The sequence below is a fragment of the Pan paniscus genome, chromosome 8, assembly GCF_029289425.2.
Source record: "Pan paniscus chromosome 8, NHGRI_mPanPan1-v2.0_pri, whole genome shotgun sequence".
Lineage (NCBI taxonomy): Eukaryota > Metazoa > Chordata > Mammalia > Primates > Hominidae > Pan > Pan paniscus.
Genome location: NC_073257.2, coordinates 45206493 through 45225940, shown reverse-complemented (window position 1 = coordinate 45225940; position 19448 = coordinate 45206493). Strand labels below are relative to the sequence as shown.

Genomic DNA, 19448 nt, shown 5'->3' with positions numbered 1-19448 from the left:
CACTGAAGTGGTATAAAGAGTGTATCTCTTCCTGCTTGCAAAAGCATTTGTTAACTCTGAAGATCTGAGCATTGCATCCTTTTCTTACTAAGCAAATAGATGTACAAGGGCACTATTTGTTATGCATATAATCATGGACACTTCATAATTCTTAAATCAGACAAAATGGAAAATGTCATTGAAAGATAACTGCCCAAACTGCCCTCTTTATTTTTTTTCTTTCTAATACCTTCTTTTTCAAACTGCCCTCTTTATTTTTTTTTTTCTTTCCAATACTTTCTTTTTCCGGAACTTTCCTTAACTCCATCCATTTTCTAAAATGTCAACACAACCCCCAACCCATATCCTCTCCCCTTAGGGAAAAAAACTCTCACAGGTATTGATGTTACACTGAATTTTTAATTATCAATGCAAATACGAGACAAATTATCAATAAAATACTAATAAAATATTATTGATATTCTTATCTGCAATAATACAAGATGTGGAACTCATTCCTATATACAAGAAAAACAAAAATATCTAGGACCCGAAGTTTGTAATACAGTACAAACTAACATGATTCTAAAAATCAATTTTATAGAAAAATTTCAATATAGGTGTTATAAAAGTCAAAAGTTATAAATATTTTGATAGTTTTTATAATACAATACAATTAATGTTGATCAAAATATTCATAGTGACTAGTTTTAGGCTCCTCAACTGAAAAGAAAGTCAAAAAGTTTTAAAGGTTCAGTAAAAGTCCAAGATGACTAAGAGCCTGGAAAAGATAAAAGGTTAAAACACTTGAAATTATTAACTTAAAGAAAATTAGGGTGATGGACTGCTTAGAAATAGTCTGTAAATGTATAAATAATTCTTATGCTGACAATGTTGCCTAGCGACATCTAGCTCCACCAGCAATGCTATTACTGAAATAATCAGAAATGGAACTCAAACTATGGGGAAATTATATAGGATAAAAGAAAAACTATTCTCTTACTAGAAAAAAAAAGTTATCAGTTAATGAGAATGACAAACATGTTTCTGAATGGCCTCGGTTAATATCTCCCTTCCCTACTTGGTAGCTTGGCAGAGACTATCAAGGTCCTTCATTGATAACTGCAATATTGCAATGTGCTCTGCTCGCTATTCTGCTTGTAAGTTTTTCTCAATAAACCTTGTTATGTGTAGCTAGTGGCATGTGACTCGTGTATGTTACAGCTTTTGAAAAACAGAGAGTTTGGGCTACCACTGAAGTGGGAAATAACCCCATTGGAAGCCTTATACCAGACAAACTACTAAGTTGAAATGGCCAATATCTCAGTGTCCATATCTTATATAGTCTTTAAAACTCAAGAAAGAACAAATTGCTTGTTCTCAGTGAGAATGGCTATAGTGATCAGGTAGCTATGGAATTACGGGACACCATAATCTCAGATTAAGTAGGATGTTTCTTTTGGATTTTTACCATGCACATTTTCCCTTTGCTCATTTTGCTTTGCATCCTTTTTATGTAATAAATCATGGTCATCGTAATGACTATTTGATGAGTGCTGTGAGCTCTCCTAGTGAGGGGAGTAGTCTTGGGGAACCCAAACACACAAGCCTACTATTTTTGTACTCTATATTAATACTGTTTGCTGTTTCTTTCTCAGATTATATAATTGATAAGGACATTCTGAATTATTAAACCGAGAACAGGTACACAGCCATATTAGTTGGATAATTATCTATTGATAACCTCCATAATGGCTGGCCAAGCACATGGTGAAAACCTGTCTGAACTGGCAAGATCATTCCATAATATTTCATACAGGAAATATAAAAATAAAGTATTTTTCAAACAAAATGTAATCGATGCACTATGCAATGCTAGTCTGTTTGGTTAAGAAAAAAAAAAAAAAACTAGTACTAGACACTCCATAGTGGACTACTGAAACTTAAACAAGGAAAGAAACAGCTCTACTTCCTCCAGTCTCTGTCATTACACAAGCTATAGAATAAATTGCTGCCACTACTGACACACATATGTAGCTGAGGATTTGGCAAGATATGCCAAGATTAGTACATACACCTTTAATAATCCTTCTTGAGAATGTTTTAATTCCTGTTACACATTTTCAATGTGGGACAAAACCCAGTAAAATGTGCATTGCTAGAATCTCCAGATATTATATCACACTGATGACTGTGATCAACACCGAAGAAACATTACATGTTGTCTAGGCATACCTGATTAAAGATAACTTTAAATGATCCAGGGCCCTGTTATTCAGATAAATTTGGAGAAGGCAGTCATCATCTGGACAGCATCAAAAAGATACATTCTATATCACTTAAAGCAGGCATCCCCAACCCCTGGACCACAAACTGATACCAGTCCATGGCCTGTTAGGAACTGGGCAACACAACAGGAGGTGAGTGGCGAGTGAGCAAGCAAAGCTTCCTCTGTATTTACAGCCACTCTCCCATCGCTTGCATTATCACCTGAGCTCCACCTCCTGTCAGATCAGCAGCCGCATTAGATTCTCATAGGAGCACAAATCCTATTGTTAACTTCACATGTGAGGGATCTAGGTTGCGTGCTCCTTAAGAGAACCTAATATCTGATGATCTGTCACTGTCTCCCATCACCCCCAGATGGGACCATCTAGTTGCAGGAAAACAAGCTCAGGGCTCCCACTGACTCTACATTAAGGTGAGTTGTATAATTATTTCATTATATATTATAATGAAATAATAATAATAATAACAAAGTGTACAATAAAGGTAATGTGCTTGAATCATCCTGAAACCACCCCCTCCATCCTGGTCCATGGAGTCTTCCACGAAACTGGTCCCTGGTGCTAAAAAGGCAGGAAACTGCTGCTTTAAAGGAAAATTTATCGGGCCTCCAGTCCCAACCACAAACGATTTTCCTTGTTAGGTAGCGGTGATATCACATTTTACACCTGGTGATTCTTCAAAGCACTATATCAATGCAACTAATTTTAAATAGAAGCCCATATAGTAACATGCCTTGGAAGAGGTCTAGGCATCCTAAAAACAAGTTCTAACTTTAGATTTTGCCGTATATTTGAAACTCATGGGATTACACATACCTGTAAGAAACCATTTTCTGACGGAAGCTTTTGGCAAAAATACTTCAAGTTATTTGTCATTTCCTACATCTTTGGATGAAATCATTTTCTTCTCCTGCTGAGTGGCACATGCCAGTGACTGCTAGCCTATTATTGAGCCCTAATGGGGCAGACTTTTCTCACTCTTCAACCCGACATTCCTATCCCATTATGGGTCTTCTCTAATCCAAAATCTGATAAGGTGGTACATGCCCAGGAAAATTCTATTAAAAGGGGGATATAGCACATCCAATCAATTAGACCTTAGACAAATTCATAAAATATGGCCTTATACTCACAGGCACAGAGATCCCTCTGCTGTTTTAAACAAGCCATTGACTTAGTAAGGCACTTGCCTGAAAGATTTGCCACCTGACAAGAAAGTATGATTCACTAATGGAAAAGCCTCTCTCAAAGGTCATAAAATCTTATGGAGTGATACATTCCTTCACCATAATGATGGTGAGTTATTGAGATCCCATGGTATTGGACATTCTTCAAAACTGGGTAAACTTCAGGCATTCTTCATGGCCATAGAGCACAATCTCCTCAGATTGACTGAATTGCACTATTATAAAGACTAATGAGCCATTAGTAATGAGCCTAGTTACACTGTCAGGCTATTGGGTTCTCTAGGACAGAACTCTTTATTTTATTTTTGAGATGGAGTCTCGCTCTGTCACCCAGTGGCACGATCTCAGCTCACTGCAACCTCCGCCTCCCAGGTTCAAGTGATTCCTCTGCCTCAGCCTCCTAAGTAGCTGGGACTACAGGCGCGAGCGACCATGCCCAGCTAATTTTTGTATTTTTAGTAGAGATGGGGTTTCACCATATTGGCCAGGCTGGTCTTGAACTCCTGACCTCGTGATCTGCCTGCCTCAGCCTCCCCAAAATGCTGGGATTACAGGCGTGAGCCACCACGCCTGGCCAACAGAACTCTTTACACATGCTTTTCTGAGGTAACCTTTGCCCAAGGAAATAGTTACAATTTAGTCACAAGCTCAATTCTTATATTCTATGTTTATATGTCCATGAGAAAGAACTGAATCTAAAGGAAAACATGTGACATGAAAAAGCCAATTAAGAATGTGTAACCATCATCTCCAGTATAGTCTTGGGTCCCTGTTCAAATCCATCCCGCTATGAAGGAACACAATGGCCAATAAGGAATTTATTCAAAAGACATAGAAGTCTTTAGGAAGCTGAGGTGCAAAAAGTCCCTGAGTCCAGGAGTTCTAGACCAGCCTGGGCAACATAGGGAGACTGCATCTCTATAAAAAATAAAACAATTGGCTGGGCATGGTGATGCATGCCTGTGGTCCCCGCCAATCAGACGGCTAAGGTGGGAGGATGGCTTCAGTGTGGGAGGTTGAAGATGCAGTAAGCCATGATGGTGCCACTGCACTCCAGCCTAGGGGACAAAGTGATACCCTATCTCAAAAAAAAAAAAAAAAAAAAAAAAAGACACACAGGCCACTGTTGTCCATCAGGCTTATTCTACTTGCCACTTAAGGCAGCCTCTTTGAAAACAACCTCCACAAGGCTTGTCAGTCCACTTTTCCCTAATTGTTTACAAGCTATAGGCTACCATACCAAGCAAGGGCCCCTCTTACCATGGTTAAACTCCAAAGCACCTAGAAGTTAGGGAGTAGAGAAAAATATCATTTCAAAAGGAATAGTATACTCCTTTTCTTTTTTTTTTTTTTAACCCCCTTTGCTTTGACCTCAGTGCATGGGAACACACAACATATTGCTCATTTAAAAGCATCAGATGGTGCTGCAGACATCCTCTTTGAAACCTGCAGGTGACCTATGATGGTAAAATGGTAACTTTGGGGTCCCCACTGAACTATCATTCCAGACAAAGGACAATCTGGCTCATCTCCATGGAGAAAAACAGATCTGTTTGTCAGATGTGAACATATCTGACCCTGGGAAATGGCTGGAGATGGATGTTCAAGGGAGGTGATGAACGACTTTCTCTTTCCTATGGCAGATATGGAACAGACATTCCTAAACAAAGGTTTCTGTGCTTGGCCAGGAAAAAGAGTTCATAATGTGAACTTATTAGGATGTTGGTTCTACATCCTCATCTAACCCAGCTGGTGACCTTACTAATATTCTTCTCCCAGACAATACTAAGGAAATTGGTATGCTCAGAACCAGGTGTCAGCCAGGGCTGATGGAGAGATCTATAATAATGAGTCTTTAAGATCAAAGGATAGACAGCAGTGAGACAAATCTTTATTTACGGATGGTCCCGGTGATTCTCTTTCTTCCCTCTTTTTGTGGTTTCACAGAGCTGGCTCACCAGGACTGTTTGACTCACTGATACCAGCTACATTGGTATACAAAGTACATACTCCCTTCTCCCTTTTTCCAACAAGGCCATTGCCCCAACCAGGAAGCTCTCAGTGATACATGGTTGACTAGGTGCTCTCTATGCCCTCCCAATTCCCCTATAATTTTGTGAAGTGATATGTGAGAAGGGGGTTCCTCTCAGGAGCATCTTCTATGGTGAATCCAGCTTTGCTTAATCTAAGTCTATTTCTCTATGGAATAATGACAGCTCAGGGGATATTGTATCCTCTATTGCTTCCTGGATTGCAAGGTTTCCTCTATAAAATCTTACCTTATGCGTACTATTTGGGTCACTAGTAATATGCCCCTTGTATAACAGTTAACTGAGGATATTAAAAGCTCTTCTAGTCTAGATCTTTTAGTTATAACATAAATTTTCATTTGCAGAAATTTATTTTGATAAAAATTGAAAAGAAACAAAATATTTTAACAGCTTTTATTTCACAATTAGATAATGCCTTTTCTTCATTGTTAATACCTTCCTTGACCACCCAATCTAAATTATCCCTCCCTGTGACTGTCAGATATGTAGTTTCATTATCTCCATGTATTAGTCTCTAAAATTATCTTGTTCATTTATTTTTACTTGTTTATTTTTTGTCTCTCCTGTTATAACGTAAGTACCACAAGAGAAGGCATCTTATCTGTCTGATTTTTCAGTAAAACACAATACCCAAAAGAGAACTGGACATATGAAGGTGACAAAAGTAACTGTTGAATGAGTTGGGTGAATAAATGAATGAGTAAATTTAACAGCTAATCATCTAATCTATGAAGAAAAAAAATGGACATGTTCCAACACTCTTCTCTTGTATGTTTTCGTGCTTGATAGCAAACCCAAGTAATAATGAAAGTCCTAATGAAAGTATTTAGAAAGAAATAGGTTGACTGTGTAACTCTTCAAAATAAAACACCATGAATTAGTTCACATTTTCATTTCTAAAAAGTGTGAATTTCAATGCCACAAAACATTTAAGAAAAGCTAACAACGCATATGATGTGAAACAATAAATTATTAAAATCTATTGTTTGATTAACTATTTACCACTAACTCATTCCCTAAGCCAAAATAAACTGATAAATGTTGTAAAGAGCAAAAATGTACTTTATTGTAAGCAATACCATGTATCTGCTCAGGTGGGGTCTCCTTACTTCGCTCCCATCCACTCTCTGAAGGTTTGGGAGACTTTTCCAAAGTATTTCAGAAACTCTATTAGGATCTAAGAAGTAACCCAAAATGAAGGTTGATGAATAATATTGTGCCATGTGCTTAATAGTTTGAATTTTATATTTAGCAATATAATATAATATGTAATATATTATATTATATTATTATGTAATATATAATAATTAACCTAAAGCTATTAAGTGCAATTCTATAAAACCTATCAAGCTGAAACAACCTATTTCATGTCATATTTCCCATTATTGTCCTTAGTCTAGGACACAAACAAAATGAATTTTTGGCCTCTTCCTGAGCACACTGTATAGATTCTAAACATCTTCATCTTTGCCTCAAAGCAAAGTTCTGTCCACTTGGCACACCCTTTCCTCACATTTCCCTGTTAAAATCCAACCCAACCATCTTTCTAAAATGAAATGGTATGTAATTCTTAATCCAGTCAGAAATAGCTTTTCCTCTTCTTTGATGTAGCTTCTTGGTAATGTTTTATAGAATGCAACGTCTGCATTATACTTCACTTATTTTTGTACATGTCTAGTCGGCCCTACTAGACTGTTAATGCATTGAGGGCAATGACCATATATTTGAAGCCCTTTATATCCCATAATACCCAGCACAGTGCCTTGCACAGCATGGATGCTCAGTCAGTGTTTCCTCATTAGAGCTAAACTGAATTGAGATGAATTAAAATAATCTTCCTCCTGAAGTTATTACATCAATCAACATTTCTAGGGGGAAAAAGGCATTTAAGAGGAATTATTTGATATATTCATTCTATGATTTTTTTTAATCTTGAGGTACTATATTCCCCATCATCCTCATTCTGTTGTTCTCCATTGAACCCTTCTTCCATTCTATCACTTCCCATTAAAATTCTAAAATGTGACTTATCAGAAAAGTAGAATGAGGGCTGCCAGGGGTAGTAACTCACTAGGTAACATTATCATAACCCCTCTTTAAGATTTTTCCAAACACCCATGGAAAGTAACTGAAACTGCCTTACCATGTCTTCATAGAGACCAGAAACTCTCTTTAAAATGCTTTTTGTAAGCCAATGTTTCTATTTTCTGAGATTTACCAATGTACAAAGAGCCTATCACATTTATCAGCAGCAACTAAATGTTCAATATTAAAACAACTTATATCAAAAGTTAACCACCTCATGTTCTTCAGGGTGATAAACTACTGGCTCTGCAGGATTTTCAAAGGCTATACGTCACCATGATTGCATGGAAAACTATAGTAGTATTCCATGCTCTACCATAATCTGAGTATGAATATAAGAGCACCAGCTGGGCATGGTGGCTCATGCCTGTAATCCCAGCACTTTGGGAGTCCGAGGTGGGTGGATCACTTGAGGACAGGAGTTTGAGACCAGCCTGGCCAACATGGCGAAACCCCGTCTCTACTAAAAATATAAAAATTAGCCAGGCATGGTGGTGGACGCCTGTAATCCCAGCTCCTGGGGAGGCTGAGGCAGGAGAATCACTTGAATCTGGGAGGCGGAGGTTGCAGTGAGCCGAGATCATGCCACTGCCCTCCAGCCTGGGAAATTAAGAGCGAGACTCCATCTGAAAAAAAAAAAAAAAAAAAAAAAAAAAAAAGCACCATGCTTTTGCTTTATTCCTTCCTATTTCTACATGATACGTAAGTTCCCATTACTGTTGAAGATAATTATTAATACTTTTTCTTATACATTCTCAAATGTTTATAATACTGACTATACATATTTAAAATATAAAGAAATCAATAATAAGAAACCAACCATTATAAGTTTGCAAAGCAACAAGTGGACCAACGTCTAATTTTCTCTTGGACATTGTATTTAAAACATATAGTTTTTAGTATATGTTTAGTTAGTATTTAAAACATATACTTATAAATATAAACATTCACTACAAACATTTAAAATGAACATTTTCAAAACTTCTGGCCATTAATCATTACACTTATTACCTAATTCTTGCTAATTCACCTGGGTCTATAATCCATAAATATTTAAAATGGCAATGAAGTACATAAATGCATACTTCTAGGTAATTCCTCTTTACTCCATGGTAATGTGAATCAAGAAAGTCTGTGAGTCGATCATAATATACTAATCAAAGAGCCTCACTAGTGAAAACTATAAGATTTAATTGGATGAATCAATCAACTCAATTATTTATGTGTATGCATGTACATACATATGTGTGCATATAGTAACTGAGTTAAAATGGAAGGTAAAAATGATTTTTCGATAAGTTGTTTATGTATCTAGCTCATGCATCTTGATGATAACTAAGTTGAAAATAAGGGTTAGTTCCTCACTATCTGGAAATTTTAATTGCTGTTGTCAGAAAAAAAAAGTTTGTTTGTACATTGTCCTTAATTTAAATTTAAATTTAAATTTTTCATTTAATTTTGATTTTGACTGCATCAACTCTTCTAACTTTGATATCTAAAGTTTCTAACATTTTCTACTTAAAATTAGTTTCAAAGAGTTTTGTGACATTAAATTTAGAATGGTTATTTTCATTACTTAGGTATGTGAACTGATAAAGATTAGAAAATGAGAGAACAAATTTTTAAAAAGTGTTTTACCTCTTTTCAATCAGTCTTCCGCTTTGGGCAGTGATCTGTGATAAAGATAATACTACATTTAAAAATATCAAGCATGCATATGAAAAGTTTACAGTCATTTAGAAAAATATCATTTAAGGTAGTTTTTTAATATGACAATTTTGTAAGATTAAGGTATCAAAAAAGCAAAGAAATTATCATATTTTAGCATTGGAAGAGACATTATAGAAGGAGAGTAGGCCCTAAAATTACACTTATATTTCTAAATTAAGAGCAAATAAGGTTTTATACTTTTAGTAAACAAAAAAAAATTTTTTTGAGTTAAAGAAAAGCATGTTTATTAGAGCAACAGAGTACAAGAAAACAGCTGCTCCATAGACAGAGCAGGCCTGCTCCACAGGCAGAGTAGCTCAAAATTTATTTTAAACTTATCTATTACATAATTATCTAATCCTTTTAAATATTCTTGTTGAAGGGTTTATAATGCTAATATTATATATAATAAACTGTGGAGGTACTTTTTGTAATTTATCAATTTTAAAATAAGTATACTGAGAATACATGTTCAAATATGTTTACAGAAGTATGTAACCAAAAGTGTTAGGCCAGCCGGGCAAGGTGGCTCACACCTGTAATCCCAGCACTTTGGGAGGCCGAGGCACACAGATCACCTGAGGTCAGGAGTTCAAGACTAGCCTGGCCAACATGGCGAAACCCCTCTCCACTAAACATACAAAAATTAGCTGGGCATGGTGGCGGGTGCCTGTAATCCCAGCTACTCGGGAGGCTGAGACAGGAGAATTGTCTGAACCTGAACCAAGGAGGCAGAGGTTGCAGTGAGCCAAGATCTCACCACTGCACTCCAGTCTGGGCAACAGAGTGAGACTCTGTCTCAAAAAAAAAAAAAGGCCAGTGACCTTAAAAGTGTGATTTTTATTAATAAATTACCTCTTGTGAATATAATACATATTTTCCTATAGTATAAATGTTGATTCTAGGTTTTATTCTGGACCTGATTTTCATCTAATTCAGTTGCTTTTATGCAGAGATTAACTGGTTTTATCCTTATTCCCCTGTGGCAAAGACTCCTAAATGGTCAACAAACTCATTTTCTCTTCTTCTTAGACACATCGTTAGTCTACATTTGTTAATTCCCCCTGTAGTTAAATGTAGCAAATAGGATGTGAGAAAAAAGAATGTGCATCTCCTCCAGCCAGGTCAATGAAAATTACTCATGTTTGTCCTCCATATTCTTTTCTGATAGCTAGATAACTATGCCTAGTGTGGCTCAGGAAGCCATACGTAAGATGGCAAACCTTCCATATGCTGGGATACCTTAACAACCCTGTGGAGCAGAACTCCCTACCACGAACACTGACCTTGAACTTCCTTGGACTATTAACATCAGGAAAGAAGCTTCCATTGTGTTTGAGCCATCATACATTTTGTGTCTATATGTCATAATAGTCACAATAGTTATCCTATATACTAACTAATAAATAACCAAGGATTTTCAACTAGCCACCAACATGAGACTGGCCTGGAAAGAGAGAGACCAATTAGAGTCCTGGTGGGAGCTTGACTAACAGAACTGTCATTAATACTGAGAAAACTGGACAGAATTTGATGGATAATAATTGGATCAAGACAAAGGAAAAGAAGAAATAACTGTGATGCTGGGCTTTCTAGTTTCAGCAATTAGATGGATGAGGATGCCAGGAGACTGAATACTGAGAGATAAAGCAGGTCTGAGAAGAGCACAATTGGTTCATTTGGGGACATGGTGAATTCTAGATGTTTGAAGCCCACTGAAACAGAAAAATTCAGTAAGTTAATGAATAACAGGTCCGGAAATTAGGTGTCATTCAAGTTAGAGATAAGAGATTTATATGGCCCTAGAAGCCATGAAGGTATATGAGCATGTTCAGAAAGAGTATATGGAATAAAAAGAAACTCTAGGACAAAACCGAGAGAAGTACTAACATTTAAAGAATGAGCAGAGCAAGAGGAGACAAAAGAGGTGTCCCAAAAATATACAAGGAAAATCAAATAATTATGCTATTTCTCAAACGAACTATAGACTATATATGTACCCCAGAACTTAAAGTATAATACAAAAGTATTAAAAAATAAATGATTAAACATAGTTAAATGCTGCTAAGAGGACAAATGAGATTAAACTATAAATCATCTGGCTGGGTGTGGTAGCTCATGCCTGTAATCCCAGCACTTCGGGAGGCTGAGGCAGGTGGATCACCTGAGGTCACGAGTTCGAGACCAGCCTGGCCAACATGGTGAAACTCCGTCTCTACTAAAAATATAAAAAATTAGCCAGGCATGGTGTCAGCCTCCTATAATCTCAGCTACTTGGCAGGCTGAGGCAGGAGAATCACTTGAATCCAAGAGGCGGAGGTTGCAGTGAGCTGAGATCACACCATTGCACTCTGGCCTGGGCAATAAAAGAGAAACTCCATCTCAAAAAATGAAAAGAAAGAAAGAAAAAAACTATAAAGCATCCTTCAGAATAGCATCAAATAGATTTGCTGTAACCTCAGCAAAAATAGTTTTAATACAGTGATTGAGAAAGAAGGTTACAGTTAAATTACTATAAGAACATGGACAATGAGTATAAACTTCTATTACATCAAAATATCCAATAATGATATCTCCTGTTTCACTATTACCAGAACAAGCCATCTGAATACATGACATTATATACATCATCTTTGCAAAGAACCTAGCATATAAGATGTTTTATTAATGAATGTTAAGCTATATACATAAGAAGACAGGTGTGTATTGATGTATATATAAACCCACTAAAATGAGAATCACTTATGTGAAAGCAATGTGATGTTTTAGTTACTGTTCTGCTCAGGTTCATTTTACTATTTAACTTTTTCTGTCATATATGAAAACCTTTGTTTTGGATTAGGAGATAAATACTGGGAAATAGAAAACAATAAAGCTTGTAACAAAGCAAGTTTCAAATGTGGCCATATAGACAAGCAAAGAAGATATCTTCAGATGTGATTTTGGAGCGAGAAAGACCTGAATTTGAAATCTAACTCAATATTACTCACTGTAATGTGGCATGGCTAATTTTTTAAAGCTTTGGGTTCATTCTCAAAATGGAGGTGTTAATAGCTAGCTTATGGTCTTGTGTAAATGACTAGCCCATATACATAGATATAAAATAACTAGCAGATTTTATAATAATGGCAGATATAAAATGACTAGCAGATTTTAAGTTGTGCTGCTTCTTTTGTTCTTTGTCTTAAAGCAGCTGACAGACAATCCTATATTTCTTTAGATATTTGTTTTTATATTCAATTCGGTGTACCTTACTTCATTTATATACATGATCTAACAACTTTAATAATTTTTATTGCCCTCAGAGAAACTATTTTTATTATTTATCTTTCCAGGAAGAAGTTGAGGTAGTTCACAATAAAAATTATACACAAAAAGAGAAGGTAAAAATAAAGGACTCAAATCTCAGATGCTTATGTGGTCATTCAAAATCAGTATATATTTAAGTCATAGTTTGGTATTCAAGATAATAATGAGTTGACATATACAGAAGGTAAAGGGCAAAAGTAAAAACAAATCCAAAGGCCAGGCGCGGTGGCTCATGCCTGTAATCCCAGCACTTTGGGAGGCTGAGGCAGGCAGATCACGAGGTCAGGAGATCAAGACCACCGTGGCCAACATAGCGAAACCCCATCTCTACTAAAAATACAAAAATTAGCCGGGCATGGTGGCGCATGCCTGTAATCCCAGCTACTCAGGAGGCGGAGGCAGGAGAATCCCTTGAACCAGGGAGTTGGAGGTTGCAGTGAGCCAAGATCGCACCATAGCACTCTAGCCTGGCGACAGAGCAAGACTCCATCTCAAAAAAAAAAAAAAAAAAAAACCCAAAAACAGAGGCATGAATTTTTAAATAACATATACGAATGAACTAAATAATAATATAAAAGACAAATTTCTCACAACATATACTACTGTCTCCATTTTGGTTATTTCCTCACCTGTGGATATTCTTGGATTTTATCACTTGTCCTTTGTCCACCTGAATATGAAACCAGTGATTTTCTTGTTTCTTTCTCCAATGGTATATTTTTTGAACCTTCACCTTTAACTTTTGTTTGACTATTACCCACTCGCATTGTTGTCTCAGTTTTCCCCTCACTTTTAAGTAACTTCTTCTCTTGATTTAGGAAATAGTTAAGTTGATGCTTAGCTTTTTCAGCTTCCTGTTTTTAAAAAAGTACCAGTTTATTAAGCATTTTCTGATATTTTCCTGCCAATACTACCACATTCAGGAATCTACATATATTTATGCCTACATGATTTCTCAACTCATTTTTACTGAGTTGAAGGGAGCAAAGGTAAGCTATTGGTATAACTGATACTTTAACAATTCCACAGTTAAAATCAGAAGTTGTGAAGAAACCTCTTCTACCTTTGAGGGCTATTTTTATACCCAGGAGTTTTTCCTGGATGTTATTTTTAAGGCTCTAATTATTATACAAGCAAAATAAAAATGCATATAGGTATACATTATAAAAACTGATAGACTATAAGAAGGATAATTAGCACCTATAATATCAAAGAATGAAATAAAATGTGGAAAACAATTTATTTATTCTGGAATAAAAGTCTCCTTAAAAATGTCACTTTTTATAATTTTTATTTAGTCATACAATTAACTTACTTATATAAAAGAATATATAAACAAAAAGAAAATTCATAAATAATCTCACCTCATAAAGAAAAATTACTATTAACATTTTGAGATATATCCTTTTTAAATTTTTCTAAATATAGCTAATATATATAATATATATTACATATTAGCTATATATAATATATATTAGCTATATTAGAAAGGTTAGAGGGAAATTACACAAAGATATATATTTTTTATATATAAATATATATTATTTATATATAAATATTATTTATTATATATATTTATTTATTATAATATATATTTATATATATTTATTATAATATATATTTATATATATTTATTATAATATATATTTATATATATTTATTATAATATATATTATTTATATATAAATATATATTATTTATATATTTATATTATATATTTATATATTAAAAACCCCACATATATATAGCTAATATATATTATACATAATATATAATATATATTAGATATATATATATATAAATATATCTGCTGGGTTTTTTTGCAACCTCTAGTCTCCTGGGCTTAAGTTATCCCCCGACCTCAGCCTCCCAAGTAGCTGAGACTACAGGCCCACACCACCACACCCAGTCAATTTTTGTATTTTTAATAGAGACAGGGTTTCACTATGTTGCCCAGGCTGATCGCAAATTCTTGGGCTCAGAGTGATCCACTGGCCTTAGCCCCCTAAAGTGCTGGGATTACAGGCATGAACCATGATGCCCAGCCAAATTTTTTAAATGTTTATCTAAATTGGGTCCTACTATACATACTTACATCTTATGCTCTTTTCATTAAATAATGTCATAGATATGTTTCTATAACAATAAACATACATTTAAATCAGAATAGGTAATAGAAGTACATTTAATAATATACCATAATTGTCTTAGCAAACTCCTTAACAATGGACATTTAGATCATTTCAAAATTTTTGCTATTAAAACATATGACATTGTACATACTTGTACAAAATCTCTGTACACTTTTTTCTTCTTTAGGATAAACTTTTAAAAGCTTTTATTGAGTGAAAAGGCTACATCTTTCCAATTTTGCTATGTCTTTTCTGTCTCCCAGAAAGACATAACAAATATCTTTTATACTTCTATTATCAAAAACAGATGAATATATCAATTCATACTTTTTTGATAATAGAAGTACGTGAAAGTTTGCTCATTTCAGCATACAACCACAAATACTACATATTTCTGTCTTTTACATTTTTACCAAGATGGTAGGCAAAACAATTTTATAATACACAAATACACTTTTGTCTATTCATTTATGAAATGCTTATAGCTTTTTATCATTTCTTGTTGTATTATTTAACTAGAATTTTAAAAAGAGTAGTAAGAGTCAACATCTTGATTCAACTGAGTTTAATTGGAATGCCTGCAGTATTTTACCTTTAAGTATATTGCTTATCAGCTTGAAATACATTGTCTTTTTTTCTTTTCCTTTTCTTTTTTTCACACTGCAACCATGACAGATGAATAGATTGCCTTTATTAGCTTAAGAAAGTTTACTTTTCTTTATATCTCACTATTTTTTATAAGAATGAATATTAAATTTTATTAATATACCCCTAATGCATAAAATGAATATAGTTCAAACCTAGCCAAATAGTAGAATATGTAGACCTCTTAGCTTACAATGTAAAAATTATTCATTTGAAAAGTTCTTTGTGGATATTTTCTTTACTTGTTAACAATGTTAAAGAAACATGACATCCTTTACCTGTAAAGCCTGTTTCAATTGCTCCTGAAGGACTTTGTTCTCAATTTCCAGACGTGCTACTTTCTAGGAAGTAAGAAGGGAGAAAAAAGGTATTTACTTTGGTATTTTTAATTAATTTAGTTTTACCAGTATTACTTTTCTAAAACCCATAGATAGCCAAGATAAGATTTGAGCATAGACATTGAACTGCACATCTCTCAAGTGTAATGGTGGATAATACCTGAAGCTAAAGCTTCCTATTGATCTTTCACAGGCAAATTGAGCATGAATCGGGGAAATTACAATTGCAGTAAATTAAATATTTCATTCCTCCTTTCCTCTAGGCCTGAAATATTTAAAAAGAAAAATTTCAAATTTTACTAAAAGGAGAACCTCTACTCTTAACACAAAATAAACATTGTTCTGGCTTTGTGCAAATGAGTAAATTCTATTACACATGATGTTCCAGGAATTCTCCATCAAATTAAAGACACTTTGAGGACCATATTTAGAGTTCCCAGTTTTGCTTCCGATATGACTGAGTTCCCACTAGACAAATGCTGCCACACATAACAACCATAAGCTGTGAACTAAATACAAGTATCAACAATAGGAGAACAATCAAGAGTAGGCAGATTTGTTAACTTATTTTATTTTATTTTTTAGAGACAGGGTCTTGCTCTGTTACCCAGGCTAGAGTGCAGCAGTGGGTTCCTAGCTCACTGCAGTCTCAAATTCATAGGCTCAAGCCATCCTCCTGCCTCAGCCTTCCAAAGCATGGGGATTATAGGCATGAATCACCACACACCCAGCCAAGTGTAGGTAGATTCTTTTTTTTTTTTTTTTTTTACTTTAAGTTTTAGGGTACATGTACACAATGTGCAGGTTAGTTACATATGTATACATGTGCCATGCTGGTGTGCTGCACCCATTAACTCGTCATTTAGCATTAGGTATATCTCCTAATGATATCCCGCTCCCCTCCCCCCACCCCACAACAGTCCCCAGAGTGTGATGTTCCCCTTCCTGTGTCCATGTGTTCTCATTGTTCAATTCCCACCTATGAGTGAGAATATGCGGTGTTTGGTTTTTTGTTCTTCCGATAGTTTACTGAGAATGATGATTTCCAATTTTATCCATGTCCCTACAAAGGACAGGAACTCATCATTTTTTATGACTGCATAGTATTCCATGGTGTATATGCGCAACATTTTCTTAATCCAGTCTATTGTTGTTGGACATTTGGGTTGGTTCCAAGTCTTTGCTATTCGGAATAGTGCCACAATAAACATACGTGTGCATGTGTCTTTATAGCAGCATGATTTATAGTCCTTTGGATATATACCCAGTAATGGGATGGCTGGGTCACATGGTATTTCTAGTTCTAGATCCTTGAAGAATCGCCACACTGACTTCCACAATGGTTGAACCAGTTTAGAGTCCCACCAACAGTGTAAAAGTGTTCCTATTTCTCCACATCCTCTCCAGCACCTGTTGTTTCCTGACTTTTTAATGATTGCCATTCTAACTGGTGTGAGATGGTATCTCATTGTGGTTTTGACTTGCATTTCTCTGATGGCCAGTGATGGTCAGCATTTTTTCATGTGTTTTTTGGCTGCATAAATGTCTTCTTTTGAGAAGTGTCTGCTCATGTCCTTTGCCCACTTTTTGATGGGGTTGTTTGTTTTTTTCTTGTAAATTTGTTGGAGTTCATTGTAGATTCTGGATATTAGCCCTCTGTCAGATAAGTAGGTTGCAAAAATTTTCTCCCATTTTGTAGGCTGCCTGTTCACTCTGATGGTAGTTTCTTTTGCTGTGAAGAAGCTCTTTAGTTTAATTAGATCCCATTTGTCAATTTTGGCTTTTGTTGCCATTGCTTTTGGTGTTTTAGACATGAAGTCCGTGCCCATGCCTATGTCCTGAATGGTAATGCCTAGGTTTTCTTCTAGGGTTTTTATGGTTTTAGGTCTAACGTTTAAGTCTTTAATCCATCTTGAATTAATTTTTGTATAAGGTGTAAGGAAGGGATCCAGTTTCAGCTTTCTACATATGGCTAGCCAGTTTTCCCAGCACCATTTATTAAATAGGGAATCCTTTCCCCATTGCTTATTTTTCTCAGGATGGTCAAAGATCAGATAGTTGTAGATATGCGGCATTATTTCTGAGGGCTCTGTTCTGTTCCATTGATCTATAGCTCTGTTTTGGTACCAGTACCATGCTGTTTTGGTTACTGTAGCCTTGTAGTATAGTTTGAAGTCAGGTAGCATGATGCCTCCAGCTTTGTTCTTTTGGCTTAGGATTGACTTGGCAATGCGGGCTCTTTTTTGGTTCCATATGAACTTTAAAGTAGTTTTTTCCAATTCTGTGAAGAAAGTCATTGGTAGTTGGATGGGGATGGCATTGAATCTATAAATTACCTTGGACAGTATGGCCATTTTCATGATATTGATTCTTCCTACCCATGAGCATGGAATGTTCTTCCATTTGTTTGTATCCTCTTTTATTTCAATGAGCAGTGGTTTGCAGTTCTCCTTGAAGAGGTCCTTCACGTCCCTTGTAAGTTGGATTTCTAGGTATTTTATTCTCTTTGAAGCAATTGTGAATGGGAGTTCACTCATGATTTGGCTCTCTGTCCGTTATTGGTGTATAAGAATGCTTGTGATTTTTGTACATTGATTTTGCATACTGAGACTTTGCTGAAGTTGCTTATCAGCTTAAGGAGATTTTGGGCTAAGACAATGGGGTTTTCTAGCCCAGATGACAATCATGTCATCTGCAAACAGGGACAATTTGACTTCCTCTTTTCCTAATTGAATACCCTTTATTTCCTTCTCCTGCCTAATTGCCCTGGCCAGAACTTCCAAGACTATGTTGAATAGGAGTGGTGAGAGAGGGAATCCCTGTCTTGTGCCAGTTTTCAAAGGGAATGCTTCCAGTTTTTGCCCATTCAGTATGATATTGGCTGTGGGTTTGTCATAGATAGCTCTGATTATTTTGAGATACGTCCCATCAATACCTAATTTATTGAGAGTTATTAGCATGAAGCGTTGTTGAATTTTGTCAAAGGCCTTTCCTGCATCTATTGAGATAATCATGTGGTTTTTGCCTTTGGTTCTGTTTATATGCTGGATTACATTTATTGATTTGCGTATATTGAACCAGCCTTGCATCCCAGGGATGAAGCCCACTTGATCATGGTGGATAAGCTTTTTGATGTGCTGCTGGATTCGGTTTGCCAGTATTTTATTGAGGATTTTTGCATCAATGTTCATCAAGGATATTGGTCTAAAATTCTCTTTTTTGGTTGTGTCTCTGCCCGGCTTTGGTATCAGGATGATGCTGGCCTCATAAAACGAGTTAGGGAGCATTCCCTCTTTTTCTATTGATTGGAATAGTTTCAGAAGGAATGGTACCAATTCCTCCTTGTACCTCTGGTAGAATTCGGCTGTGAATCCATCTGGTCCTGGACTCTTTTTGGTTGGTAAGCTATTGATTATTGCCACAATTTCGGAGCCTGTTATTGGTCTATTCAGAGATTCAACTTCTTCCTGGTTTAGTCTTGGGAGGATGTATGTGTCAAGGAACTTACCCATTTCTTCTAGATTTTCTAGTTTATTTGCGTAGAGGTGTTTGTAGTATTCTCTGATAGTAGTTTGTATTTCTGTGGGATCGGTGGTGATACCCTATTTATCATTTTTTATTGCATCTATTTGATTCTTCTCTCTTTTCTTCTTTATTAGTCTTGCTAGTGGTCTATCAATTTTGTTGATCCTTTCAAAAAACCAGCTCCTGGATTCATTAATTT

The 19448-nt window shown here is 35.6% G+C and overlaps 1 protein-coding gene across 1 annotated transcript in view; it reads right to left on the bottom strand.

The window, feature by feature from the left end:
• CCDC7 (coiled-coil domain containing 7) overlaps nucleotides 1-19448 on the bottom strand; it is a 424140-nt gene that overhangs the window by 294332 nt on the left and 110360 nt on the right. The window contains exons 15-17 of the mRNA XM_055092614.2: nucleotides 15665-15727; nucleotides 13239-13463; nucleotides 9229-9263 (exon numbers count right to left, since the gene is read on the bottom strand). Of these exons, the coding sequence (XP_054948589.1) occupies nucleotides 9229-9263; nucleotides 13239-13463; nucleotides 15665-15727 (323 nt within the window). The remainder of the gene's footprint in view (nucleotides 1-9228; nucleotides 9264-13238; nucleotides 13464-15664; nucleotides 15728-19448) is intronic.